At 46.1% G+C, this 24,423-nt stretch overlaps 1 protein-coding gene and 1 long non-coding RNA gene across 18 annotated transcripts in view; one reads left to right on the top strand and one right to left on the bottom strand.

Annotated features, from left to right (window-relative positions):
* The window catches only part of LOC139802512 (uncharacterized), a 61,623-nt gene extending 37,203 nt beyond the window's left edge, over nt 1–24,420 (bottom strand). Inside the window, exons 1-5 of one of the 2 annotated variants that reach the window (XR_011728676.1) lie at nt 23,594–24,420; nt 19,533–19,675; nt 8,996–13,968; nt 7,981–8,673; nt 237–392 (exon numbers count right to left, since the gene is read on the bottom strand). This is a non-coding gene — a long non-coding RNA (uncharacterized lncRNA). The remainder of the gene's footprint in view (nt 1–236; nt 393–7,980; nt 8,674–8,995; nt 13,969–19,532; nt 19,676–23,593) is intronic. The other variant, XR_011728677.1, reaches the window with a different exon arrangement.
* Nucleotides 1–24,423, top strand: part of ARHGEF9 (Cdc42 guanine nucleotide exchange factor 9) — a 174,187-nt gene that overhangs the window by 137,608 nt on the left and 12,156 nt on the right. For all 16 annotated transcript variants that reach the window (XR_011728674.1, XM_071757709.1, XM_071757708.1 and 13 more), the window contains 4 exons: nt 1,440–1,569; nt 9,044–9,175; nt 21,457–21,700; nt 22,400–22,468. Coding sequence is in view for 15 of the 16 variants with exons in the window: in XM_071757709.1 (XP_071613810.1) it covers nt 1,440–1,569; nt 9,044–9,175; nt 21,457–21,700; nt 22,400–22,468 (575 nt within the window). In the remaining variant the exon portion in view is untranslated. The remainder of the gene's footprint in view (nt 1–1,439; nt 1,570–9,043; nt 9,176–21,456; nt 21,701–22,399; nt 22,469–24,423) is intronic.

The following is a 24,423-nucleotide window of genomic DNA, read 5'->3' as shown; positions in this document are numbered from 1 at the left end:
AAATTTTTCACAAGGCCACATCTGTTCACCTTTTGAAGATTTACTTCAGCTTAATGTGAGTTAAATACATGAAGGTCCTAAGTGCAGCTTGCTGGTGTCCTGAGCATTCCTGCTGCAGAACTGAGCTGGAGTGACAATGAACCTCCCCTCCTAATTGGAGGAGATTATCAGTGGTTGTCTCTAAGCCCTACACCTCTCCCTGCCTCTGCAGATCCTTTCTGGCCATAGTGACTTACCTGTTTCCATATAAGAATTCCTGGACATTTTGAAGACCAGACTTGTCCCTCTGGCAAAGCTCCATTTCTCCCTCACACGAAGGAAGGCACAAGAAGTTCTTCACTGTGTATCACGAGAGATGTCAGAGAGTTCTCTGAAGGAGCAGTCCTGATACTCTGGAATTAGTAGGGATTTTTTTTAACCTCAGATAGAATTTTGATGTAAGAATTGAATAAAGATTGAAAACACATCTCAAGATTTCAGCCAAGAAAGGATGACAAAATAGCAAGTAATATTCTGTTATAGAGCATATTGTGATTTCTTTATAGTTACCCTGTTTGGATCACATTGAGAAATGGATCTAATTCACAGCATTCACCCCTATTTTAGCTGTCACCAGTGCAATTCTTAGCAATAATCAATAAAGCCATTCCCCCTGCAGCTGCCCAAGATCACAGTTTTTCTCATTAGTCAGCAATCAATATCAACCCTTAAGTTAATAATATATTTTGGTGGCATTATGGCAGCTGTCCTTGTCTGTCTTTCCAATTGAAATGAACATTAAGGTTCCTTGGAATGGAAGAGAAGGCACAGGGCAGGAATCAATAGCATTGATTTCAGCATCACTTTTTGAAAAGACTGATCATCATCTTTGCTGGCCCTGGCAGGAGGCTATTTTCTCTCCTTGTTATTACACTCACAGGCCTGTCCAGGGAAAAAAAAAAAAAAAAAAAAAAAAAAAAAAAAGAATGGGTTTGATTTGCTCACCTGAAATGTGCAGTAAGAGCAAATGCCATGGGATAAATGCTCTGTGGCACTCTTGGACTCATCTTGGACTTCACCTTATGGGAAGGGGCTCCAGCTTTGTGTCCAACAGCAAAATATTTTCTAATGTTCATCTTAAAATAGGCTACACAAATGCTCAGATTTTCTTTTCAGATATTCTTGAGCTGAGCTCCTTAGGACTCTAAAGAGCTGCTGTTGGCTGGGTTGGTAGAGCTGGGGGAGCTTCCTGGTTTCTCTGTCTGATGCCCACACAGTTCCAGTTTCAAGCAAGCTGCTCTTCTGGGATGATCCACAAAGAGGTTCCTGGTGGAAAAACCCACAGTGTCCTAACAGCGAGTGGCAAAGCCCCCCAGCATTGCTGAAAGGACTTGCTGGACTCCTCTGTGTTCCCACTGCAGAGCAGGCTCCATTTGATGAACTTCTCTTCTGTTTGGCAGTGACTACAGGTATGTGGCTGCTGCCCTGGCTGTCATGAGGAACGTGACTCTGCAGATCAACGAGCGGAAGCGGCGGCTGGAGAACATCGACAAGATCGCGCAGTGGCAGGCGTCTGTGCTGGACTGGGAGGTAGGGCACCTGCCCAGCCCTGATCCCAAACCTGGAAAATAGCAAATTCCAGGCACTGTTAGAATTCTCCTAGACTCTAGAGTCGCTTTTACACAACGTGGGCTGGGTAGGTGGTGGATAATACCCCGGGAATGGGGTAAAGGTTGGGGTTTGTTTACAGATTTTGGAGGTGATACGTGAAAGGCACTCTGAAGGGAATGTAAGGAGCAGAACTCCTGGAGTGAGTGAGATCTGGATCAGACCCGCTGTGCCTTCCAGCTCTGTGCTTTGTCACTGAGGTAGAAGCAGGGAAAGAGGCAGCAAAAAGCCCTGGCAGTTGTGGCAGGTTAAGAAAACGGAGAATACCCATCTGGTGGTTGCTTCGTGATTAGAAACCAGCACATTAAGCTGAAGTTAGAGATGTTATTTGCACATTTAAAATGAGTACCCACTTAAAGATATTTCTGAATCAACCCTATGTGCAGTGATGGTAATTAAGGAGCTGAGAAACACAGGCAAGGCAGAGTCAGCAGAGGGATTCCTCACTAACAGGCCTTCACTCTCCTACATTTTTGCCACATGTTTAAAAAAAGCCATACTAAAATTATGTTCTCCTTTTCTTTTTATCCCTGATTTTTAAAAAATCATTGTATGAATGTAATCTGTAAATAGGGTTTTTGAAGCAGCCTGAGGACTGCTTTTGTAAATCCCTCTCAATGTTGTCATCAATCCATGTGTTTAGCTTAAGAGTGATGGAGCAGCCTTTCTTCTTCCTCCAAGTCATGAAAATGTGGAATAATTTGACAATCAAGCAACGGGGTCATACTATGTAAATCAGTCTCTGGGAAAGAGGCATTAATCTTTTTTTTTTTTTTTTCTGGAAAAGATCTGGAAAGGCTGGGAGGAGAGGGAGAGAAATACAGGCACACTGTGAATGTCCTTGACTGAATTGGTTTCACTGCTATAATGAAGGTTGGATGCAACCTTGGATCTCTTGATAAAACATACAAATGCAGCAATCATGGCTGGTTCTGAAATTATGGCTGTGAGAGGAGAGAATGCAGATGATTTGCTTGATTGTTTTATTGTTGTTTACTGTGAAAAAAACCTCTCTCTCACTGACACACAGACTCCTTTTCAGAATTAGAAAACTGCTCTCAAGGAAGCATAGGACCATCAGATATATTTCAGGCTACATGTGATGAGCTCGTGTCTGTCATTTGCAAGCAAGGCCCAGACCCTCACTGTAAATAAATCTAGATTAGGGGTGGATAAATTCCAAGTCACTGAATATTCCTGTGTGAGTGGAAAGCCAAGGTGACCTCCACATAGATCTATGTGGAGTTTCTTTATCTCTTCCATTAGCTCAGTTGATAATTCATTTTTATTTAGCCATATCCTTGATAATTCATTCTTGCTTAGCTTTAGCCACATTCTTTATAATTCATTCCTGCTCAGCAAGACCCATTCTTTATCTCCATCCCATCCTCAGGACTTGCTAAATCATTCTTTAGGTTTTTTTTCAACTGTTCCAAATTTTAAGCACAATATTGCAGCAGCATCCTTCAGCTTCTCATAATAAGCTGCTGGTGCAGCTGATCTGAGAGATCCAGTGGGAATACAGCCCATTCCCTCCCATTCAGAGGGAAACAACCTTCTTGCTATTTTTGTTCTGTATTTTGGTCTTAAAGTTGTGATGAAAACACTAGAAGATGAGGGCTAGAGCCAGCAGAGGACTTCACTGCTTGATTCTTCCCTCTAAAAGTAACTTCTGAATCCTCAGATCCAGGGGTTGATCTCTAGCCCAGCCAGGGCACAAGACAGAGAGAATCCAGAATTCCCACATGATGTTGCACTTGGTGGATTATTTCAGCAGCAGCCAAGGTTAAATGTTTAAGCACTTCTGAAATCTTTCATGTGGAGAAATGTCTCTTTTTCCTTAACATCTCTAGACTGACAATGTTGACTCTGATTTGAAACTGCATTTTCATTTCTAAATTTGCCCATGTTTTGCCATGAGATGCTGGAAAAGGATTTTTAAAGCAGAAGAAAATCCCACCAAACCAAACATAAAGTTTTTTAGTGAGTGAATATTTGATATGTTCTATTGTGTACAAAGTGTAGGTACAAATTTTCATGCAGGGAGAGGGTGTTATTTGGAATATATCCATATTGCTGATCCTAAAATGAATAGAAAAAGTAGGGGAAATGTCCTGGCTAATTTAAGATTTTACTGAATGCCATGGAGTTGTTCCTGTGTGTTTCAGGAATCGTTTTTATCCCTTCAGATTTTCTGTATGGCCTCGTGAAGGTGAATTTCAAAGCCAGCATTTGAAAAATGCAAATATCCTTGAGTTAACCAAGACCTGAATTTTTTTCCCCCAAGAACTCAGGTAAACAGGAGCTGATGGTTTGAATTGTCAAAGGGATGAGGAAAGGGTGGTTTGACTCCGGTGGCAGCTGAGAGAACTGTGCTGTAGGTGTGAAGTTGTAGGGAATTGTTGGCAGCTTTATACAAGTAATGACTGAGCAGAATCTGAAGGGAAGGTTCTGAGCTCACTGACTGCTCTAAATAAGAAATAATCCAAATCACTCTGCAATGTGTTCCTGTGGAACTGGTAAGAACGTGGTCTTGACCTAAAAGCCTGGATTGGACTCTTGCCACGTGTGACTCACTCTCTTCTTTACTTTGTAACCTCCATTTCCAGTATCTAAGCAGCCCCAGAGGTGTTGCCCCTGCTTTTTGTCCTTTGGGTTGTTCATGGTGCAGAATGTAGGGCTCCCACCACCTCCTGCTGAGACCTTTCAGTGTCAGAGCTCTCACTGTTATCAAGTCTTTCCTGATGCTCAACCTCTTCTTTCCCTTCTCAGCATCCTCCCCTTGCCTGGAGTTCAATACCCTCAGATCAAGGCAGAGCCATTTGAAGGCAGGCAGGCAGAACCAGCACACAGCTATCTGGAGTGGGTTCAGAACAACCTGCCAGGTCTCCTCTGGATCAGACTTCAGACAGGCCCAGACAGAGCCCCCCTGGGCAGCCTTTACGTGCTCAATCCCTTCTTCTGCTCTTGCCCTCTGCAGGAGAGTTACAGAGCTCAAAGTCAGTGGGTAACATCTGTCTCTATCTATACACACACACATATATATATATATGTATATGCACACACACCAGGACTATAAAGATAAGATTTCCAATCATCATTCCCAAGCCCTGGGCTGGGCAGTGCTCTATTCCAGGCAATGGGATGTCCCTGCTTCCCTTCCCCTCCTCTCTCCTGGGCACTGGTTGTGGGACAGCCAGCAGAGGAGCCTGATCACCACCCTCTATTCAACTCCTTTTCCTACAGGACTTGAACAAGCCAAAACAAAATGAAGCAGCAATCCTGGCAGAATTTCAGGCTCCCTCTCCAGCCCTCCTGGCAGCTGCCAGCAATGCTCTTCCTCCCTTTCAGACCAGATTTTTCTCAGAGGAGGGAGGTGATGTGGTACCCATGCCCTGGGAGGGGATCTGTGGAGCCTCCTGAGCCAGTGGTGGAATGTTGGGCACAGGAGAAAGCCTTGCCGAGCAGCCTGGATTAGTTTAACTTGCTATTTAAACAGATTACTTTGGTTTATGTTGCTATTCCTACCAAAGATTCCCACAGCTTGCCACTTTGGCAGGTTTCAAGAGTGTTAAATTTACATGAAGGGAAAAATATATATAATTTAGGCGTAAAATGAACACTGTCTTTTAAAATTTCTTCCCATTCTTGTTATTTACAGATCCTTTAAATCAAAACTTGGTGCCCTTAATTATGTAATCTGTAATAGTTGGCCTCAGCCTAGTATTACGTTATTGAATCCAAGAATGACATGAAAAAAAAAAAAAGATGCATGCAACCAACGTGCTGCTTTCCAAGTGAGGACAGCCTGATGAGAAATCCTCCAGGGAAAAAAACTGCATCAGAGACTGAAACAGATCCCTCTTTCCCCCCACCCCCACTCCCCCACCAACAGAAGGTATCAAAAACTGAGCCTGATGAAAGGGACAGCATTTCTCTCGCTTTCCTGTTTCTGATCTTTCTGGAGCCCAGAGTGCTAATCACCCTGTCAATCTCTAATTAAAGAGCAGCAGTGTCAGGCAGAAGAGAGCCCTGCTCACTGAATGCTGACCAGCACAGGGGATTTTGTGGTGACAGCAAAGCCCGTGGCAGGGGGTGGGTGCAGGGGTGTGGGTCCAATGGGCTGAGGAACATTTCTGAGCCTGGGACAGCATCTGCTGAGGGATTGCTCGAGGGGAGTGGGGCAGACTGGGAGGTGGAACATGCTGCACCTCCCAGTGCTGTGCCCTTCCTCATGACACCTCAGTGCTCCCAACACCATTTCTTACACAACACTAGTGAAAAGCCTTTGGTTCCTCCCAGTTCCTGGCTGCAGAAAGCAGTGGTCACCTCTAGCCTGGCTGGGGAGCTGGTGATGGACAATCCTGCAGCAGCAGCAGCAGCAGCAGCAGCAGCAGGGCTGACCCTCTGCTACAACACTTGCCATTAGCCCTAGGACTTTATCTGTCACTCTGGTGCTGGCAAGCTCCAGGGAGCATGAAGCACACATCCAGCCTAGATCTGGGTGACCTTCTGCTCCTGTGACTGCACACTGAGTAGCTGGGCTCTGCCTGTGACTGTGTGAAGTCAGCTCTCTTGCTGCCACCCCTTGCATGTAGTAGGATGCACCCTGCAATCCCTTGAGGCAGGCTGGGGGGGTCCAAGGGCTTTTATTACAGGCTTACAGGATAGCTCAGGTTGGAAGAGACCTCGGGGGCTCATCTGGTCTCTCTTGGCCATTTTGTTGAAGTCAGTAGGACTTCTGACAGTTTTGAGGAACTAGAAGTTCAGCCTCTTCCTTTTTTTTACCAGTCTTGTGCTTAGCTTCCAGAGGATACAGATGATCCAGCTGCTCTGGGAGTTGCTTGGAAACAAAAGGAAAAGAAATAAATTTCCAAGTTTTGTATAGGATTGGAGGGGTCCAGGTCTAGGACTGGTTTTAGAGAAGGACTGGGAGAGGCACTGCAGAAAGGCAGGACCAAGTATCATTTCATGTTAGTATCACAGTCATGCTAGCAGGGGTGCAGAAAAGCAAACCCTCCCCTCCTTGTCCACCACCCTGCAGTGGGTCCTGGTGGGGACACTCCACTCACTAGCAGAAGACAGTTCATGCTGTTTGAAGAGGTGGTTTAACCCAGTTGGGAAAACAAAATGCCTTTCAAGGTTCATTGCATCTGCTGGAGGCTCTGGCAGCACAACCACCCTGGTGTGTGGCTTGAGGAACTGGCAGGGCCATGGAGATGCTGCTCACTGGGGGGGGCTGGTGGTTGGCCAGCCAAGTGCTAGTCCAAAACTATTTGCAATATGTATTTGCAAACTTGCTAACCCAGCACTGGGAATCATCTGTTTCTAGCCCATAGACAGGATATAAAAATTGTTTTCCCAACATAAAAAATGCAATGTAAATCCTATCTTTTCAGATCTGAAATATTTTTTGGTTTGTATTGCTTGCAGGGACTCCACAGTTTGGATTTAGCTAATCAAGTAGAAGTGTTTACAGGGTCCTCTGTGTCCTCAGGCTTGAGATGCTACCATAGGAGTAAAAGATAAATCTGGCTTTCTATTTTTAGCAGCCAGCCTCTTCCTAGGCTCGCCCCCTCTCATGAAAGCTCCTACCCATAGGCTTGTGTGAGTCTTCTTCAGATAAGCTCAGTTTTGGCCAGGAAAGTCCACAATTTCTGGAGCTGGTGTGTTCTCTTCTTGCATCAAGGTCCAAGGGCTTGCATGTACCTGAGCTGTCACAGCAGCTCATGGCCCCAATTCCCCCCTGCCCAGGAGGCACTGCAGCTGAAACCAGACCCTGACACCACACTCTTGAGACCTTGCCTGATACATGGCCCATCCCTGCTGGGAATGAGCTGGGAAGTTATCCCTGAGGAGGCTTTTGGATACCACAGCCAGAGAAGGGAGACAGAGAGGTGGATAAATACCTCACAAAGATGGTTTGAAAGGCTGTGCTGCAGCATGATGATGCAGCCACTTAATGAAGTTGCTGTTTGTCACAGGGCCCAGGGACTCAAGCAGTCACTTCCAATCAATGCTGAAAGGTTAATTACACATTTACCTGAACAGCAGCTTGAAATTCTCACCAAGAAATTAGGAGAGGGGATGACTCTTGGTTGCCTTGGCACCTACAAGTGTAAGCTGTACCAGAGAAGCATTTCTATCTGGATGCCCCCTGTAGCTGGCTGAACCTTTCCAAGCTGTTTGTTGAGATTTTGGGGATGGTCTTGTCCCAGAAATTGGTTCTGCTTTGGCATCAAAGCCAGACCTGCACTAGTTTCAGAGCCAAAAAGAAAAAAAAGAAGGAAAAGAAAGCTTTGCTCTCAGTTGCTCCTGAATCCTTTTCCTTACCTTTTAGCTGAAGTCATCCTGATTCCTTCTGTGGTGTTCCAGAGCCAGAGATACACTGAGATGCCCACAGGGCAGGTGGTGGTGAATTCACCCATTTTTAATAAATAGATTTTAATTAACTTTTTAAAAAGTCCAGCTCATCCCAATTAGTGGAGGGTGACTGCATTTGTTCTCTCGGAGAGTGGGAGAGAGCGAGCACTGTGTTTTCAAGACCATCTGCTCATGAATCCTTTAAAAAAAAAAATCTGAGAGGAAAACAAGCATTAGCTGGAGGCAGGGAAGGGGTGAGGGCATTCTGGCAGCTGGCCAGGGAGGCTGTGCCAGCCCAGGGGGGATGGAGGCTGCCAGAGGAGCTGGGGTGGTCCTGACAGATTTTTGGATGTGGGGAGCTCTAATGAGAGCTATGGGAGAAGGGGCTGGAGTTGCCTGAATGAGTGGGAAGAGAAGCAGCAATCTGGAGGGATGAGTGCTGGCAGCCTCATGGGTTGGGGAGCTGATAGCCCAGTGTAGGTGACTTCACTGGCTGGCCTGAGACCCCAGGAGGGAATGGGGGTTGGATGCTGCTGTAAAGGGAGGAGGTGTTGGGGAATTTGCTGCCTTGAATACAAACAGGCTCTGCCACGAGCAGGAGGAAGAGGCTTCACTCTCAGGATGTCACCAACACATGCAGTGAGATCCAGGGCCTGGGGATACCTGGAGAGAGGGAGACAGGGACAGTGTCAGGAGCTGCTGCTGCTTCTTTCATCATTGCAGTGTGAACTGTAATGACCATGCCTTGAGTGTCCAGGCTTTTACTCCATTTATAGAATCACAGAATTGTTTTGGTTGGAAAAGACCTTTCAGATCATCAATTCCAACCATTAAATGAATTTATTTCCCGCTCTCCATTATTATCCCCTATCTCCAGTTTCTGCTCTGAAGTCAGACCAGTGGCTTTGAGAGCTGCAAGAAGGGACAAAAACCTTATTTAATAATTGCTTCTGCCTGTTCTGCAAAGAGAAAGGTATCCACTGACCTGGCTGGGAGCAGTGGTTCACTCGGCCTCCTTCTCTGTGTCCTCCAGGGAGATGATATCTTGGACCGCAGCTCCGAGCTGATCTACACAGGAGAGATGTCCTGGATTTACCAGCCTTATGGACGGAACCAGCAGCGTGTTTTCTTTCTCTTTGATCACCAGATGGTTCTCTGCAAGAAGGTAAGGACATCCAGGGAGAAAGCAGCACGGCTAAGGACGTGATGCTGATGGGCTTTCCAGTCCAAAGTGGTTTTTAGGGCAAGGTGGCTGTTTGCTCCACATGTGGAGGAGGAGATGGCCAGCACTGAGGAAGGGCAATCCATGCTGGAAGTACTGAATTTGGGATGGTGAGTATGCCAGGACAGAGAGATTTTGATGCTCATAGTAAATCCAGCCTCCACTCCTTCATCCCATGCTGTTTTCTGATGTGCCCCTCGTTTGGCTCCTTGCCTCACCTCCCCTGTGGGGTTTTGGCTGCAGTGTATGATGGGGGGTGAGATATTCCTAGAATTCCTGTGTAAACTGTCAGGCCCAGCACTGGGGCAGACAACTCAGTGACTGCATTAAAATGATGTTTGCCAGTTCTTTCTCTTAAAGAACTCTGGGGCAGAGGCCTGGGCTGCAGCAGGGTGCATGAGCATCTGGGGAGATGCTTCTTAATCCTCACCCTCAGGTGGCTGCTGTGCTGGTTTTTATAAGGCATGTCCCTGCCATGAAACCCATCATGCAGGTGGAACAAGGCAGTGAAGAAAACTGATGTTAATACCTTAACAGCAGCAGCAGAACCATGTTTTGCAGCTGCTGTGTTAAGCAGCAGCATTGTAGCTGTGTTGCTGTAGCCCCACTGAGGTGATCCCAGCTCACTACCATCACAGCTCTTCCAAGAGATGTGACAAATAATGAAAATCCCTGGTTGGTTCTTCTGACCAACAGGGACATTTTTGCTGCAGCAATACAGGTGACAGTGCAGAGGGAGTCCCTGGACCTGGGGGAGCAAGAGTGAGCTGCAGACATCTCTGATCAGACACATCTGGGTTGTGTTCTTGTCACATCCCACACGGTGAGGGAAGGTTGAGCAGGGCCTGGGTGGTGTGGCAGCCCTCTGAGGAGTGTCCTGGGTGCAGGAAGCAGTGTGGGTGGCAGTGTGGGTGGCTCCTGACTCACAGTGGCATCACTGCCCGCTGCCGCCACACCCGGAGCTGTGGCCTGTGCAGTTCAGTGGGTGGCACTTCTTCTCCTGAGTCATGGTTGACTGAAATCTTGCCTTCTGGAATGTTTGTGCTTATTTTTCCCCTCCTCGTTGCTCTGTGCCTTTGTACTTCTTTCCTGACTCTGTAAAAAAAAAAACAACCCCAAAAAGCAACAATCCCAAAGTCAGATGTTCAGAGAACTGTCAAAATGACTCTGGAGGTACCCAGCTGGGTTTAATTTTTAATCTTGACCTTCTCACTTTGACTGTGACACTGAATTTCTGATTCATAAGGCAGCATCCAGTCTGGCTTGCACTGGGTCTGATCCAGAGAGGTATTGAGTGTTCCCTTGAAATCAGAGCTGGGATTTCCGTGGTCATCAGTATGAGCAGAGAGTGTTCAGCAGCTCACAGCAGGCTGCTGGGGGCTCTGAAGGTTGTATCAGTATGCAAACAGTGTTAGTGGGACACCCTTCTCTTCCCTTACATATTCCAAAGGCATCTTGTGGTGTGTGTGGCAGTGCACGGGAAAGGACCCTGTGGATTTGAGCTGTCTGGGAGACAGTACGGTGGTCTGGGTCTTCCTGGCAGAGGCTGGCTCCATGTCAGGGTATGGCTGGCTCTTCTCCCACTTTTGTTTTGTTTTGTTTTGTTTTCAATGTTTTCCTTGAATATTGCTAAGGTACAGAATTCAGAGCAGTGTTAGTTCACATTTTGGGATCACACATCCTATATAAAATAAATCTGAATGATTTATAGCTTGTGTTGTCTTGACCCTTGTGTCAGGCTGTTACAAGTCCAGCTTTCTGCTTTCCAGAAGCTCTGCCATCCCTTTCTGTTCATGTCTGAAAATGTTTCAAGGTTGTAGAGCCATTTTTTTTTTTTCATTGGACATCTGGCCAAGGCATTTGTGTGAGGGAGGATAACTCTCAGGGGGATTCTTCTTGAGATTATCACCTCGTTGTTCCCCTGCTTCATACGCCTGCAGAAGATGATCTGTAATGCCAGACCAGCTGTCTGACAGACAGGAGCTCACTCATCAGGGCTTATTAGTTGCTCCCAAACATCTCAAGCAAGGTTTCAGCATCTGCTTGGCCTTTTGAAGTTGTGGGTGTCCAGAGATTGCTGCAGGTTAGAATCACCCCCTTGTATCCTATTGCTCACTCAACTCAAAAAGGTGAAGCAGATGGGTGGGATGGACTGGGGGCTGCTGGTGGGAGCAGCTCCCTGAACCTGAATGTACTCGTTGTCTTCCCATTGGATGCACCCTTCAGGATTTTTCCATGAGCTTTTGTGATGTGAGCTGAGCCAAGGATCTGTCTCTGCTGATGGGCACCTGAGTGATGGTTTATTCACATGTGAAGAGCCAGGTACTGGTCTAGACATTAATATGCCCGTATTGAGCTACATGGCTATATTAATGTGACTGTAATGAACAAGTCATTCAGCTGCCAGGAGAGAAGTGAAGGCACTGGTCAGATCCAGGGAGGAAGCTCAGACCCTTTGCTGGTGTAAGTTCCTCTGCCTCAAACTGAGAAATCCTGGATGCATTTCCATGACCACCCGATCCTGGATAACTGATGGGACTTCAGACTGAGACCTAATTTGTGAAAATGAGTAACTGCAAGTGGCTGCATTTGAATGCACTTGACAGATGTTATCTCCACCAGGATGGGAATATTTAAGTCGTTTTTCCAAGCAGGAAACTTGCACTAAGATTTACAGGGGCTGCATGAATAAGAGCAGTAGCAGCAGGTGGAGGAGCTGACACTGTGGCAGGCAGCTTTCATTTCTGGCAAATGTCTTGCAAAGTAGCTCGTGGGGGAAAATTTTCACCAAGAAAATGGGTTTCTGAGCTTTATAAATAAATCTCTTTAGCTTAGATTTTGTACTGGTCACTTCCTAATATCACCACTGAATTACTCTCTGGTTCTAGGAAGGGAGATGTTTAATCAGATGAAATGGCCATGTCAACCACTTCAGTGTTCAATGACCCAAATGCTGAAATGCTGGTGGATGCAGGAGGTACTTTACAGAACCCGTGTCAAAAGGGGAGCACTGAGTTAATTTGGGTGTCTACAGTTCTGATAAAAAGCCACTGGGAGAGCTCATGATTTAGATTTTTTTCAAAGCTGGGGAATTTTTGGTTATTGGATTAATGTCAAACTCTCCTAGGCAGAATCTTCTGCCTGTGTTTTCCTGAACCAGAGGCTGGGACATGGCAGTCTGCAGGAGGACAAAGTGGTGCTTTCCTCAGGAGAGGCTCTCAGTTGGTTACCCTAATGCAAAATGTCTTTTGGAAAGGAAGAAGGGAATAAACTGTGCAGGAAGCAAGCACTGGCCTCGGCTTGACTTACCATATGTCTATAATCAGGGAAGAAGAACACAGATTCCAGTGTGTTACCCATAATTACCAAGAAATGAAGGAAATCCTCAATGATGGAAGCGTTAAAAGAAGTTGCCTGAAAGGCACAGGGTTTCCTTCTCACCCTGAAGTTGAGAGAGTTTGACACAGAGATGCTTTAAATTTGCAAATCAGTGCTTAACATCCAGGCCTGTGACACACAGAATTAATGACGATCGCAGCTTCTCGTGTTGGGGGGATGCTCGAGGTGCTCATCATGTAATAGATAACAGGAATTTCTTTTTTTTGTGTTCTGGGTAATAGTTTGGGTTTCCCCCACAGGCTCCAGAGTGCTGGGGCGTTCAGCTAGCAATGCAGTATGAAGTATGAAGGGTTAAAGGGATTTCTGCAGCGAATGATGCTTTTCTTTCACCAATAAGTCAAATAGTCCTCGATGGTGCTCAGTGTTTAGTGCTTTCTGACAGCACAGCAAGATCAGTGACTGCATGAAAAGCATTTAATTTTCATTTGCACTTTTTATCTGTCTCTTGCAATCAAGAGGCTGTGCAAACTCCAGCTTGTGGTTTATTGCTCTTGCTGCCTTCCCCTGAGCTCTCAGAGCAGAGCAGTCTGGATGAGAAGCAAAATGAGACCAGTTTAATAGCAATAGCCAGACAGTCAGCCAGAAATAGCTGTGCTATAGGAGATAGAGTAAATAAAATAATCCTGTCAAATTCCATTCCAGTTCGAGTTTCCAAATGGGAAGATAAAAGAGACATTTCTGAGCCATTTTAGTGTAAGAAGGTCTAGTTCCCATCTTGCTTCTGTTAAAAACATTGAGGTAATCTTTGCACCAAAACGAGGGCCCCGCTGTTATTGCAGGCTAAATAGGTCTCACAGGGCTAGCAGAGAATCTTGTTTGCAAACACAGAGCAGCTCTGGGACAATTCTTATTACTTCAAGTGGATTTTTGACCCACAAGGAACACCGTTTGACTTCTGCAGCACCTCCTACCCCTTCTCTTTTCCTCCCAGTAATGCAGATTTCCATGAAATGCCACATTTTGGGTCAGACCTGGGTCCAGCCTGCAGCAGGGTGGGAAAATGGGTCAGTCTGCATTTCTGTCACCAAACAGCAGCTGGGGAGAGGCTCAGAGTGTGCTGTGCTGACAGGCAGGGCCTGCTGCTATTTTAGCTGCTGAGATAGTGTAAGGTGGGCATGAAGATAAGCAAAGAAAACAGCCCCTAAGCAAAGTGTAAGTTGAAGTTTTTAAGGAATAGTGTTTGCCCAGTCCCACGTAGCCCTGTGTTCATGCCCAGCTGCTGGGTTACTGCTGCCTGCAGGGAAGAGGTGTGAGGCTCCTGATGGTAAAGCCTGGTGAGGCAGGTTGTTCTTCCTGCCCTTTGCTTGGCTAGGAGGTTGCTGAACATGAGGGAGCAGCTGAGAAGAGAGATATTAAAAACACTTATGAAAAGGTGCTTCACAGCAGATTGATGAAAAGAAAACATTTCTGTTAATATTCAGAGCAGCCCTGAGCTCACAACCTGTGGCAACCTGCTGCCTTTCTGCTGGCACGGGGAGGCTGATCCTGCCTGCTCTGCAATGGAAGAGCAGACTCCTGAGGGGTCACTGCAATCCATGGTGTGTAGGGAGAAAAGCATCAGGGTCAGCCAGAGGAGAACAAGGGAAGCCTGTAGGTTGTTAGTTGCTAATTCAATGGTAAAAGCCAGAAAGGGCTGAATTTAGAGTCCTTATAGCATAGTTTTTCTTTTCTAGGCTGGGAACAGGTTTAGCCTACACCATGTAGCCCCACAGACAGATGCTGTATAAAATCCATGTGCCTAATGCACGGCTCCTGGAATTGCAGTGGTGTAAATTTGGTTACAGGTGAAACCTCAGGAGCTGAGAATCAAACCCTCCTGCTGCCACGGCCTCTCAGCAGCACAATTTGCAGCCCCTGGAGAGCCCAGACAAGCCAAGTGACGTCTCTGCAGGAGGCTTTCCCGTCTCTCTTATTCGCTCTCTGGAAGCGCTCGCCCTCTCCTCGCTGCTCGCGGCCGACGTGCCCGGGCTGGGGGTGGAACAAAGCATCCAAATGCCACTGATGTGCCACTGAACCCGGGGAACAAAAATAGCATTTCCACAGAAATGCTTTCGGCTCCAGTCCTCCCCCACTCAGATCCCACACTGCAGCTTCGTGGAGCTGCCGAGGATGAATCGAACGTCTCTTCCCAAACTCAGGAGACAGACGCTGCTGAATAATTTGGCAGGAATCTGCTGGCCTCCCCAGCACAGCTGTCCTTGTGCAGGGAGGAGTTACATAAACTGATACCCCGGAGATTCCTGCTCCCCTTTACCCGAGGCAGCCCCTGGGGAGCCTTCTGACAGTTTGTGCCATCCTAGGAGGTTTGTGGCAGGAAGCGAGTGGGGAGGGGGGTCCCATCCCCCTGCTTCTGATCTCTTGTTGCATTCCGCATCTCCCTGCTCCACAGGGCAGGCTCAGCCCAAGCTGCTGTGTCTGACAGGGTGAGAGCAAAGCTCACAGTCACCCCCATCCAACCACTTAGCAGGGACTACATTTATTTTCTGATACCAAGAATATTTAGTGCAAAGCCACTCAAAAGGGTGCACTGAGTTTTCGGGTCTCACCTGGACAGCAGAGAGGTCCAGTTTTGCAAGGCACTCAGCTCCAGGGAGGTGAATGAGGACTGTGTGGAACTGTCCCATCTTACAGATCAGCCTGCAGTGGGGCTAAGCTATGTGAACAAATGCTACAGAAAACTGTCCTTGGTGTTGGTGAAAAAAGCAGGCTGGGCTGCCTTCTTCAAAGAGTCGCTTTAAGGTAAATTAGATCTTAAAAATGTAGGCTCTGAATCTTTTCTGAAAAAGCCAAAGAATGTTGAAAGCCCTTATGACTAAAGATACCCAAAGACATGGCAAAGTGGCAGCGTGCCATGCCCTCATTGCTCACAGCAGGCTGGGCAGAGTGAAGAGAGAGAGCAGGCAGGAAAATCAGGACAAATTTCAGGAGTAAATTGAAAAACTGCTTGTTCCCTCTGCTTCTTCCATTCTGCTCTGCAGTCCCTGCCCAGGGCAACGAGAAATCCTCTGAGAGGGGTCTGAGAACTACACCTTTGTGCAGAAGATAACTCAGCCTTTTCCAGCCTCTGTCTTTCCAAAGGGTGGGTTGGTGTTTGGGTGCAGTTATTATGGACCCTGGTTTAGTCTTTGCTCCTTTTCAGCATCAGCTATTCACTATTCATCAACAGTTTCAACATCAGCCATTCCCCAAGTTGCAGAGCTTGCCTGTAGGTAGCTTGCCTCTTAAGCTGCATCCTTGGATTCCTGTTCTCCTTTGATACCTGAAAAACACATCATCTTCTGGGCACAAATATTCTGTAGGGATTGCTGCTTTTCATACTGAGTGTGCTGCTACCTTGCTGCCTTGTCTGCCTTACCCTTCAGTCGTGAGTAATTTCAGGCAAGCCCTGGCTTTGCTCTGTGTGTGTGCAGTGGGGATGCTCTCAGCCTCCCAGCCCTGTGAGTGCTTGGAAGGGCTGCTGCAGCACTGATGACACTCCTCACCCCCAAACAATACCTCCAGGAGGGAGGAGTGAGGGGAGAAACCCTACCTGTGGCTTTGCATTGTTGCCCATGCTCAGGGCAAGAGGAAAATATCTCTGCCAGCTCCCTGTCCTGCAGCTGCCATGCTGCTGAGCTATCCCTACACAGCTTTGAGCTGTTCAAGTGAAAGGCTTTTCATGTGCTCTTTCACTGATTACTTATTTACAGCTCCCAATTATCCTGTAAAAGAAGCAAAGATCATTATCCCATTGCAGGGATGGGGAAGGGCCAAGGGAGGAATTGTGTTTCACCTGGCAGCCTGCAGCCAGTCCCTGCCAGCCATGGGAGCTGCACTGCATCCATGTCCTCAGAGTGCATAATTCATCTCTGAGTCATTCTGAAACTACTCTGCTATTGGAATTTGCAGAAACTTGACAGCCAGGAGGACCAACAACCTACATGTGCAGTGAGAACCTCCCAACAGATTATTCTGTGGTTGGCATCTTTGATATTGTCAGCTGATCAGTGGGACCCAGTGCTCATGGCTGGAAAGGGCTCTTTCTCCACTTGTCTTTTACAGATGATTTGTTGCACGCATGAGAGGTAGAGTAAACCAGAGCACTTGAAAAAAAATGGGCCATCCTAAAATGATAACCCTTGCTTAGGACCAATCCATCCATCCTTGGATGGAAAGAAATAGGAGGAGTTTCTGAAACACATGAAGATGGGGCAGGGGAACATCTCCTCCTCAGGTGCTGGGTGCTGCTTAAGCCCTTGAATAGCTTTTCATTGCCATTTTACACCAGCTGTGGGCTGCTCAGGCAGATTGCTGCCCTGGTGATTAAGATTGCATTTCCTCTGCAGATCCCAGGAGGGTTTGACCCACAGTGGGTCTTGTCCAACCACAGTGTGGAAAGGCAGCACCCAGCATGTGTAGCCAAGACCTGGGGTACTTGCAGCAGAAAAAAGTGAGTGATGAAAGCTGGAGAGCAGGGGGACAAAGCAGTACCAAAGACAAGTAGAAGGCAGTTTTAACTCAGAAGTCTGAGTTATTGAGCAGTCTGATTTACAGGTGCAATTCTTCCTACAGCTATCTATAGCCACTGCAAGAACTTGGGGGAGGTGCATAATTTATGGTGAGAGCTGCATCCCAACTGCACAGCTTCAGGTTTTCCAGTAAAAGGCCAACCTTGGATTCCTTGTGATGGTCACAAATGAGATCTTTTTTTTTCTTTCAAGCACAGCTAGAGAAAGTCACCTCCCCCAGCAGTGAAATGGGGAGATTTAAGTGAGAGTGAGAGGAAGAGGAAAGGGCCCGAGCAGGTCACACAGACAGGTACAACCCCTGAGCACAGCTGCTACCTCAGGCACAGGCACTGCAGCTGTAAACTTCCAACAAGGCAGGCGCAGAGAGCAGAATCTGTGAGGTTTACGTAATGTGTCAAAACTTTGTTTTGTGCTCCCATCAAATACTCCTTTTTTTAGCTTCATCTTTTGCTTGTGAATCCTTAGTACATATTACGTGAACAGACTGCAGAGCTTACAGAAAAGCTTAATTAACCTCAGCTAGGGAGAGAAAAGGAAATCACAGAAGCTGTAGGGTAAAAAAAGATCATATTTAGACAAATAAGTGCAAATGACCTAGATGCATCAATTTCCTGAAGAGCCACACGGTGCAATCTGGATGCTGCCTGCAGAGACTGCAGGTTTATGTCGCTGCTCCTCGTGCTGCTGTCCTGGTCTGTGCCCTGGGGCTTCTCCCACACCACCCTGAAGTCTGTCCTAACCCTACCTGCTTTCATCCTGTTTTCTCCTCCATCTGTCACCTTTCTCTTTGCCACCATCAGAATGCAGAGCAGGGAGGACCCCAGGAGATGAGCTATTCCCTTTGCAGGATTAAGTATGCTCAGCTCAGCTCTGATGGATGTTTGTCTAACCCTGGTTTTTAAAATCTCCATGGAACACTGTCCCAGGACTTGCCTGTTTTGTCTGTTCTAGTGTTTAACTACTCTTACAGCTAGAAAGATCCAAGTATCTAATCCTATGCTCCCTTGTGGTAAATTAAGCCGAGCCACAAGCAAAATGGAGAATAATTGATCACCAGCCTCCTTAGAAGGCTAACAGCTCTCACATATTAGAATACCAATTGCACACTCCCTTCTCTTTATGTCCTTCCTAGATAAAACAACTCAATTTCTTTGGCCTTTCCCCACCGATCAGGTTTTGAGTGTCTTTTGGTCCTTTTATATTTTCTTTCACTTAGCTGATTTAACTGCAAAAAATGATTTAGTGTGACCTTGAAAACTGTCCAGTGTAAAGCTCCCAGTCATCAGCCTGGCTGAACTCTGGACAGGATCATAGGTGATAAGGTACTAATAAAGCCAACATATAAAGGGAGGCAAATTCTATAGTTTAATAATTTCTTCCTCATTCTCTTGCGTGTTATCCCTGGGATAACCAGGAGTGACAGCAGCAGCCCATCCCAGCTGCCCTTTCTTCCTGTCCTGGTTTGGGCCAGGATAAAGGTGATTTTTCTGAGCTTCTTGTAGATGGTTGAACTTGCTGAGGTTGACAGCAAGTTTCTCAAATGGAGTATTCCATCCCATGTGTGTCATCCTCGGTATGGAGTTGGGGGATCACGAGGACCGAGCCACACCCTTACCAGCTGATCGGCCTCACCTGAGATCACCAGCAGAAGTGCTGGGTACCACCCCCCTTAACAGCTAATTGGTCTCACCTGTAACACTATAAAAGACCAGCAGAAGCTCCTCTCTGGCTGGCTGCCTGTGGCCCTGCTTGCTGGCCTGCCTGGTTGCCTCCCTGGCTGCCCTGCCTGCTGCCCTGCCTGCTGCCCTGCCTGCTGCCCTGCCTGCCTGCCTGCCTGCCTTCACCCGGCATCTTGAAAGGATCCCATCCAGTCCGTTTGCCTGCCTGTGTTCCTGCCTCCTGTGTGTCCAGCCTGGACTTTCCCAGGGCTGCCCTGCAGCCTTGGTTTGCGTGAGAATTGTTGGGGGGGAAGGGGGAAGGAATCTGATATTCATTCTCCTGTATATTTGTATATATATATATATATATATATAGCATTTTTCTTTTCTTTTTTTCCCTATTTACCATTATTGTTTCATTAAAGTTGATTGGTTTAGCCTCCAACCCATAAGTCTCTCTCCCTTATTCTCTCTCCTTTCTTATCAAGGAGGAGAGAGAGATTAATAGAGAGCATCTGTCACCCGGTTTAATCGCCGGGCCAGTGTTAAACCGTGACACTTCCCTCCCCTAATCTTGAGCTCCAGGTGTGTACAAAGTGTTCAGACACAGGTTTATGTGCTCTACTACTACAAAAAATAAAGGATCTCTTAAAAACTCGGGGCATTGGTGCTGGAGTTCGTGGTCAGTAGTGGGAATGGTCCTTCTGTGGCAGGAAGGAAAGGGAGGGCACTGACCTGTGCTCAGGTAAGGTCAGGCAGGGACTTGCCCTGAGCTCTTCAGCTTTCCTGTACCTCTTTGAGTGGTTTCACCTTCCTCTGTGCCAGCACCTTGCTCTCCTCAGGGCCTCCCCCAGCTTGTAATGCTTTCCAAATGAAAACTGGAGAGATAAGGGAGGAAAAAATGTATTTTAGCACATGTAAGAAAAAGGCCAATGCAGAGGCTTGTATTTCCAGAGCCAGGTGAGGAGGGTTGTGATTATTTATTCTTGTAATCCCTTTTATGAATAAATCCCTACATAATCATGAACACTACATAGAAAAGTTGGTTTGATCCCACTTCACCCATCTCACTGCCAAGGACAGGCTGTTCAGTGTTGTGTTTTGGAAGGGTTTATCAGTAGTGAGTTGGTTCTCCCTGTCTGGGAAGGAGAATACTTGCTGGTTCAGCTAATTTCAGGAGCACATCTTTTTCCTATCAAGTTATCAAGTTTTTTGAGAATGTGATGAAGGGCAATGCTGTTTCAAAGAACCAGTCTAAGACTCAAATGTAAACACAAGGCACAGTATTGATTTAATTGAACAAGTGTGGCATGATGCTTACAGCCTCTTCTCAGCACTTCCCTGGGCACAGAGGGAGTGGACAGAAATAATTTCCCAAGTTAGGGCCAATCAAGAGTAAGATTCTCTACTGCATAATCAGCCTGAAATTTATGGTTTAGACTATCACTATTCAAAGTCTCCATATCAGAGGAAGGTATTTGTATAATACAAATGGATTTTTTTCCCCTCTAGAGCATTTCAGAGGAAGGAACCAAATTTTAAAGACCACAAGTTTCTGGGCAGTGCCCTGGCTCATGATGATTAACAGTGGCATATCCATGAGCATGTTTGCTAAAAAAATAAGGATATACAATTTATTTTCCAAGATTAATGATTTGAAATAGGTTTGAAATAATACCTAGCATATCTTAAAAAAAAACCTTGCCACTAAATCTTACTTGAGTAACTAAATGCTGTGCATTGATTTTATTTTTCCTCTTAAGTGAATCCTTCCGTATAGCATTTATCTTCAGGGCACTCTTAAAATCAAAAAGCATTTAAGTCAATATAATAGAGTGAAATATTGGGGTTTGAGACTGGATACAGGAAGGAAATCTTGAGTGTGTGTTGCTAAATTTAGCTTTTTAAATATGTATGCCTTGTAACTTGAATCACCTTATGTGGTCCTGACTCTATAATTAACATTCTATTTTCTGATGATAAATGAGCTGCTGCTGAAAAACAAGGGGCAGGAATAATCAACTCAGAAAGGAGATGAGGATGAACATGTTTGGTTGTAAAGGTTGTAAACATCAAGGAGGGCAAAGGAAAAAATATAAGCTGGATCAAGAGGTTAAAACCAGGGTGTGATGGGATAGAGAGAGGGTAGGAGTTTTTTGAACTGAGAATCAGGGTGATTTTCTCACCAACGAGTGGTGTGTGGATGGGAAATGGGTTCCACCTACCCTGACCCTGAGAATGTGTTTGGAAAACAGAGATTTGCAGTGCCCAGTCTGCACTGCCAAGCATCCTGAGCTGATGTCTCAGGGTTTATGCTTTTCCACAGCCTTCTTTGCAGCTCAGGAATCCTGTCAGGACAGGGACCCCTGTTATCCAGTTTCTCCAAAGTAATGGAAGTCTGTTACCTTCTCAAAGGCATTCTTTCATGCCTACAAACAAAACTGTGCACCATGAGGATTTGTATTTTGTTCTGTTCTGCCTCTGATCTACCCTGTTTGTTTACCCAGCTACAAAGGTATTGACAGCAGATGAGTCTCAAGGGATCTGACCAGGTTCCAACATTGCTTCTTTCTTTTTTCAGCCCTCCCATGAGTCCCCTGCTGAGTTCAGGCTCTGCAGGTATCACACAGTGAACCCCTCTCTCCTTTTCTCTCTGTAGGATCTGATCCGAAGAGATATCCTGTATTATAAAGGTCGCATAGACATGGATAAATATGAAGTGGTGGATATAGAAGATGGGAGGGATGATGACTTCAATGTCAGCATGAAGAATGCCTTCAAACTTCATAACAAGGAGACTGAGGAAATACACTTATTCTTTGCCAAGAAACTGGAGGAGAAGTTACGGTGGCTTAGAGCTTTCAGAGAAGAGAGGAAGATGGTAAAAGAAGATGAAAAGATAGGTGAGGAAAATGAAATGTATCTGAGATTTCTGGTAATGATTTAGCCCCAGCTGCTGGAGAAGCCCACTTTTTTTTTTTTTTTTTTTTTTTTTTTTTTTTTTTTTTTTTTCCCAGTAGAATTACACTTCTACCTCAGCCAAATGTCCTTGTTTGCTTTCATAGTCATAAATAGGGTCTCTTTCCAATCCAGTTACTCATAATTTTGGCCCTCAGTGAAAAAATTCTGCCCATAGCTTCAAGCCTGGATCTTGGTGGCTATTGTGGGAGAAGGAAGTCTTTGGCCATCTGACTTCAGAGTCTCCTGGCTGCATCATCTCTGCTCTGGTTAGGTGCAGGGTAGGAGGGCAGCAAAGTCAGTGACTTAACCAGCTGTGCCCTTCCTTCAGCATCAGCCCATAAACTATCTGTAACCAGGCTCAGTTCAGGCTCAGTTGCTGAGCTGTAAAGCACTGGGCATATTTCTGATACTGCATAAATAACAATGGGTCTCAAACCTTACTTTTGACACAGCCCCTGCACAGTGAGATTCCAACAGGGCCCGTCCTGGGAGCTGTGCTGCTCAGGAAAACGCCCGCCCCTTCTCACAGCTCCTGGGGCCCAGGCTTTGCCACCCAGTGCAGAACATTCCCCCTTCCCCAGATGAAGCAGAGGCTTTGTGAGCAACCTTCTGAATTGTGTTTGCCGTGTTCCCTTTTTCAGGCTTTGAAATTTCTGAAAATCAAAAGCGGCAAGCGGCCATGACAGTAAAGAAAGTCAGTAAGCAAAAAGGTAACCGGCAACATGCACTGTGCCTGGTGATGTGAGGGTGGAGCGGGCTGGGCTGAATCCTGCTGGGTTAGGATCCAGCATCCCCCTTCAACTTCCCCCTCCCCTTTCTCTTTTTTTATAAAATACCGTTTGTGCTTTGTATCCTTTCTTAATGTATCTGTGGACCAAATTAATCTCTGGTTTAACGTGGCTGCAGCCGGTGGAATTTCACCAGAGATGAATTTGATCTCGTGTCTCCAGTCTGATGTCCAGAAGCTGTCCCTGGGGGCAGAAATCTCTCTCAGTTGTTTATCTCAGGCTGAAATGGGAGTGAGTGCGGAGATGTGTCGGGGTTCTGCTAATTGCCAAAGTCTCCTGGTAGCAAAGAAAGAAAGATGGCAAGATACTGGAGATGGGGAGGGCCCTACCCCTTTCCTGCTCTTGGAAAGGGGGTGCTCACGTTTCTCGGGGCTACCTGTAACTTTTTAAGGACAGCACAGTAGCATCAGCTCTAGGAAATAAAGTATCTTGATAAAGACATTACAACTCTCTAATGTCAGATTAATTTCCCCACCCAGGCAGGCTACAGCCAAGTAATAAATGCCATGCTAGATATTAAACAGAGTCTCAACTGGTGAAACAGCCAGCGTTAATTATCTCTCGCAATAACTCTTGCAGCTGCAGGTTTTGAAATACTAAATATGGAGGGAAAGGCAGAGAGGTAATTTTTCAAGTTTTCCAAAGCTTCACAAAGTCACAGATCTATCGATTTGTTACCACAGTACCGTGGCACAACTAGGCCTATAAATGAGTTTTGAGAGAACTCATCACTTCTGGGCTACAGTCAATTCCAGGCAGATTGGTCCCTGCTCTGTACAGGCACTGGGTTGTGTTTTGCAGAAGTTGAAGGAGCTCTTTGCTTTCTGCCTCACCTGTTTGCTGTCTACTGGCTTTGCTAGTCCAGTAGTGGTTTGCTAGGCCAACTGTAACCTCCTTGGTTTGCTGTGTCTCTCCATTGTCATGAGTCTTCTCCTCTCTACTAACTTCCTGTGTTGTCTTCTAAGATGTTCTCTAGAAACTCTCCTGGACAGATTTTCTAAGCTCCCAAGTATGCACACACCTGAAAACAGGCCCAGGGACATGTACCTGGCACAGCCTGGTGTAGGTCAGGCAGGAGCTTGCTGCCTCCAGATGGGTTTTGCAGACTTGCTGGTCAGCACGGCAGCAAACGTGGAGATGGCAGCAACTGGAAAATCAGAGAATTGCATGACAGCCATGATGAAACCAGCTGAAATTATTATTACTTCTGTTATTAATTAATTGCACTATTAATTAATAATTGCACCAGTCAGTCTTTTAAGTGACACGGTTCTAAGGTGCCTGAGCATGCCTACCAGTACTCCCACTTAAATCACTCAACTGCATCCTGACAAATAGAGTTTGCCTAACTGCACTTATTTCTTGCACAGCAATTGCTCTCTCATTTTCTCTCTTTCTCTTTCTCTTTCTCTCTGAGATGAATGTGGAGGGGCTATTATCTTAGACTTCTCTGACTATAAAATTAATTGGCTCCTAAAACACCAGTCAGCATTTCTTTTATAAAGAATGAGCTTTTGCTGTAACACTGGCAGCTCTTTTTATGAGATTAAGTCCTCGAGTCAGGCAGAAATTCAGGCAGACCCCCAGCATCCAGCAGAGCAGCCTGGTTGTTTTACTTAAGGCATGAAATCTGAAAACAATAAATTGGGTCATAGTAGCTCTATTTCTTTTTTCCTACGTTATGGTAATCATAGTCCACTCTCAGATTACTTAATTAAGTACTATTTCTGAATCTTTTGCTGAAAATTCCTAGTTTTCTTACTTTGGTTTGTGTCGTGCCCATGACCTGAGGAGAGGCACAGGGCTGCTGGACCAGGGAGCTGGTGTCATTGTTCTGGAGAGGGAGGTAGGAGGAAATTCCTGAGAGTTGGGTTTTA

Source organism: Heliangelus exortis, chromosome 14 (assembly GCF_036169615.1).
Source record: "Heliangelus exortis chromosome 14, bHelExo1.hap1, whole genome shotgun sequence".
Taxonomy (NCBI): Eukaryota; Metazoa; Chordata; class Aves; order Apodiformes; family Trochilidae; genus Heliangelus; species Heliangelus exortis.
Note: the sequence above shows the minus strand (reverse complement) of the source record. Positions and strands in the feature narration are given on the sequence as shown.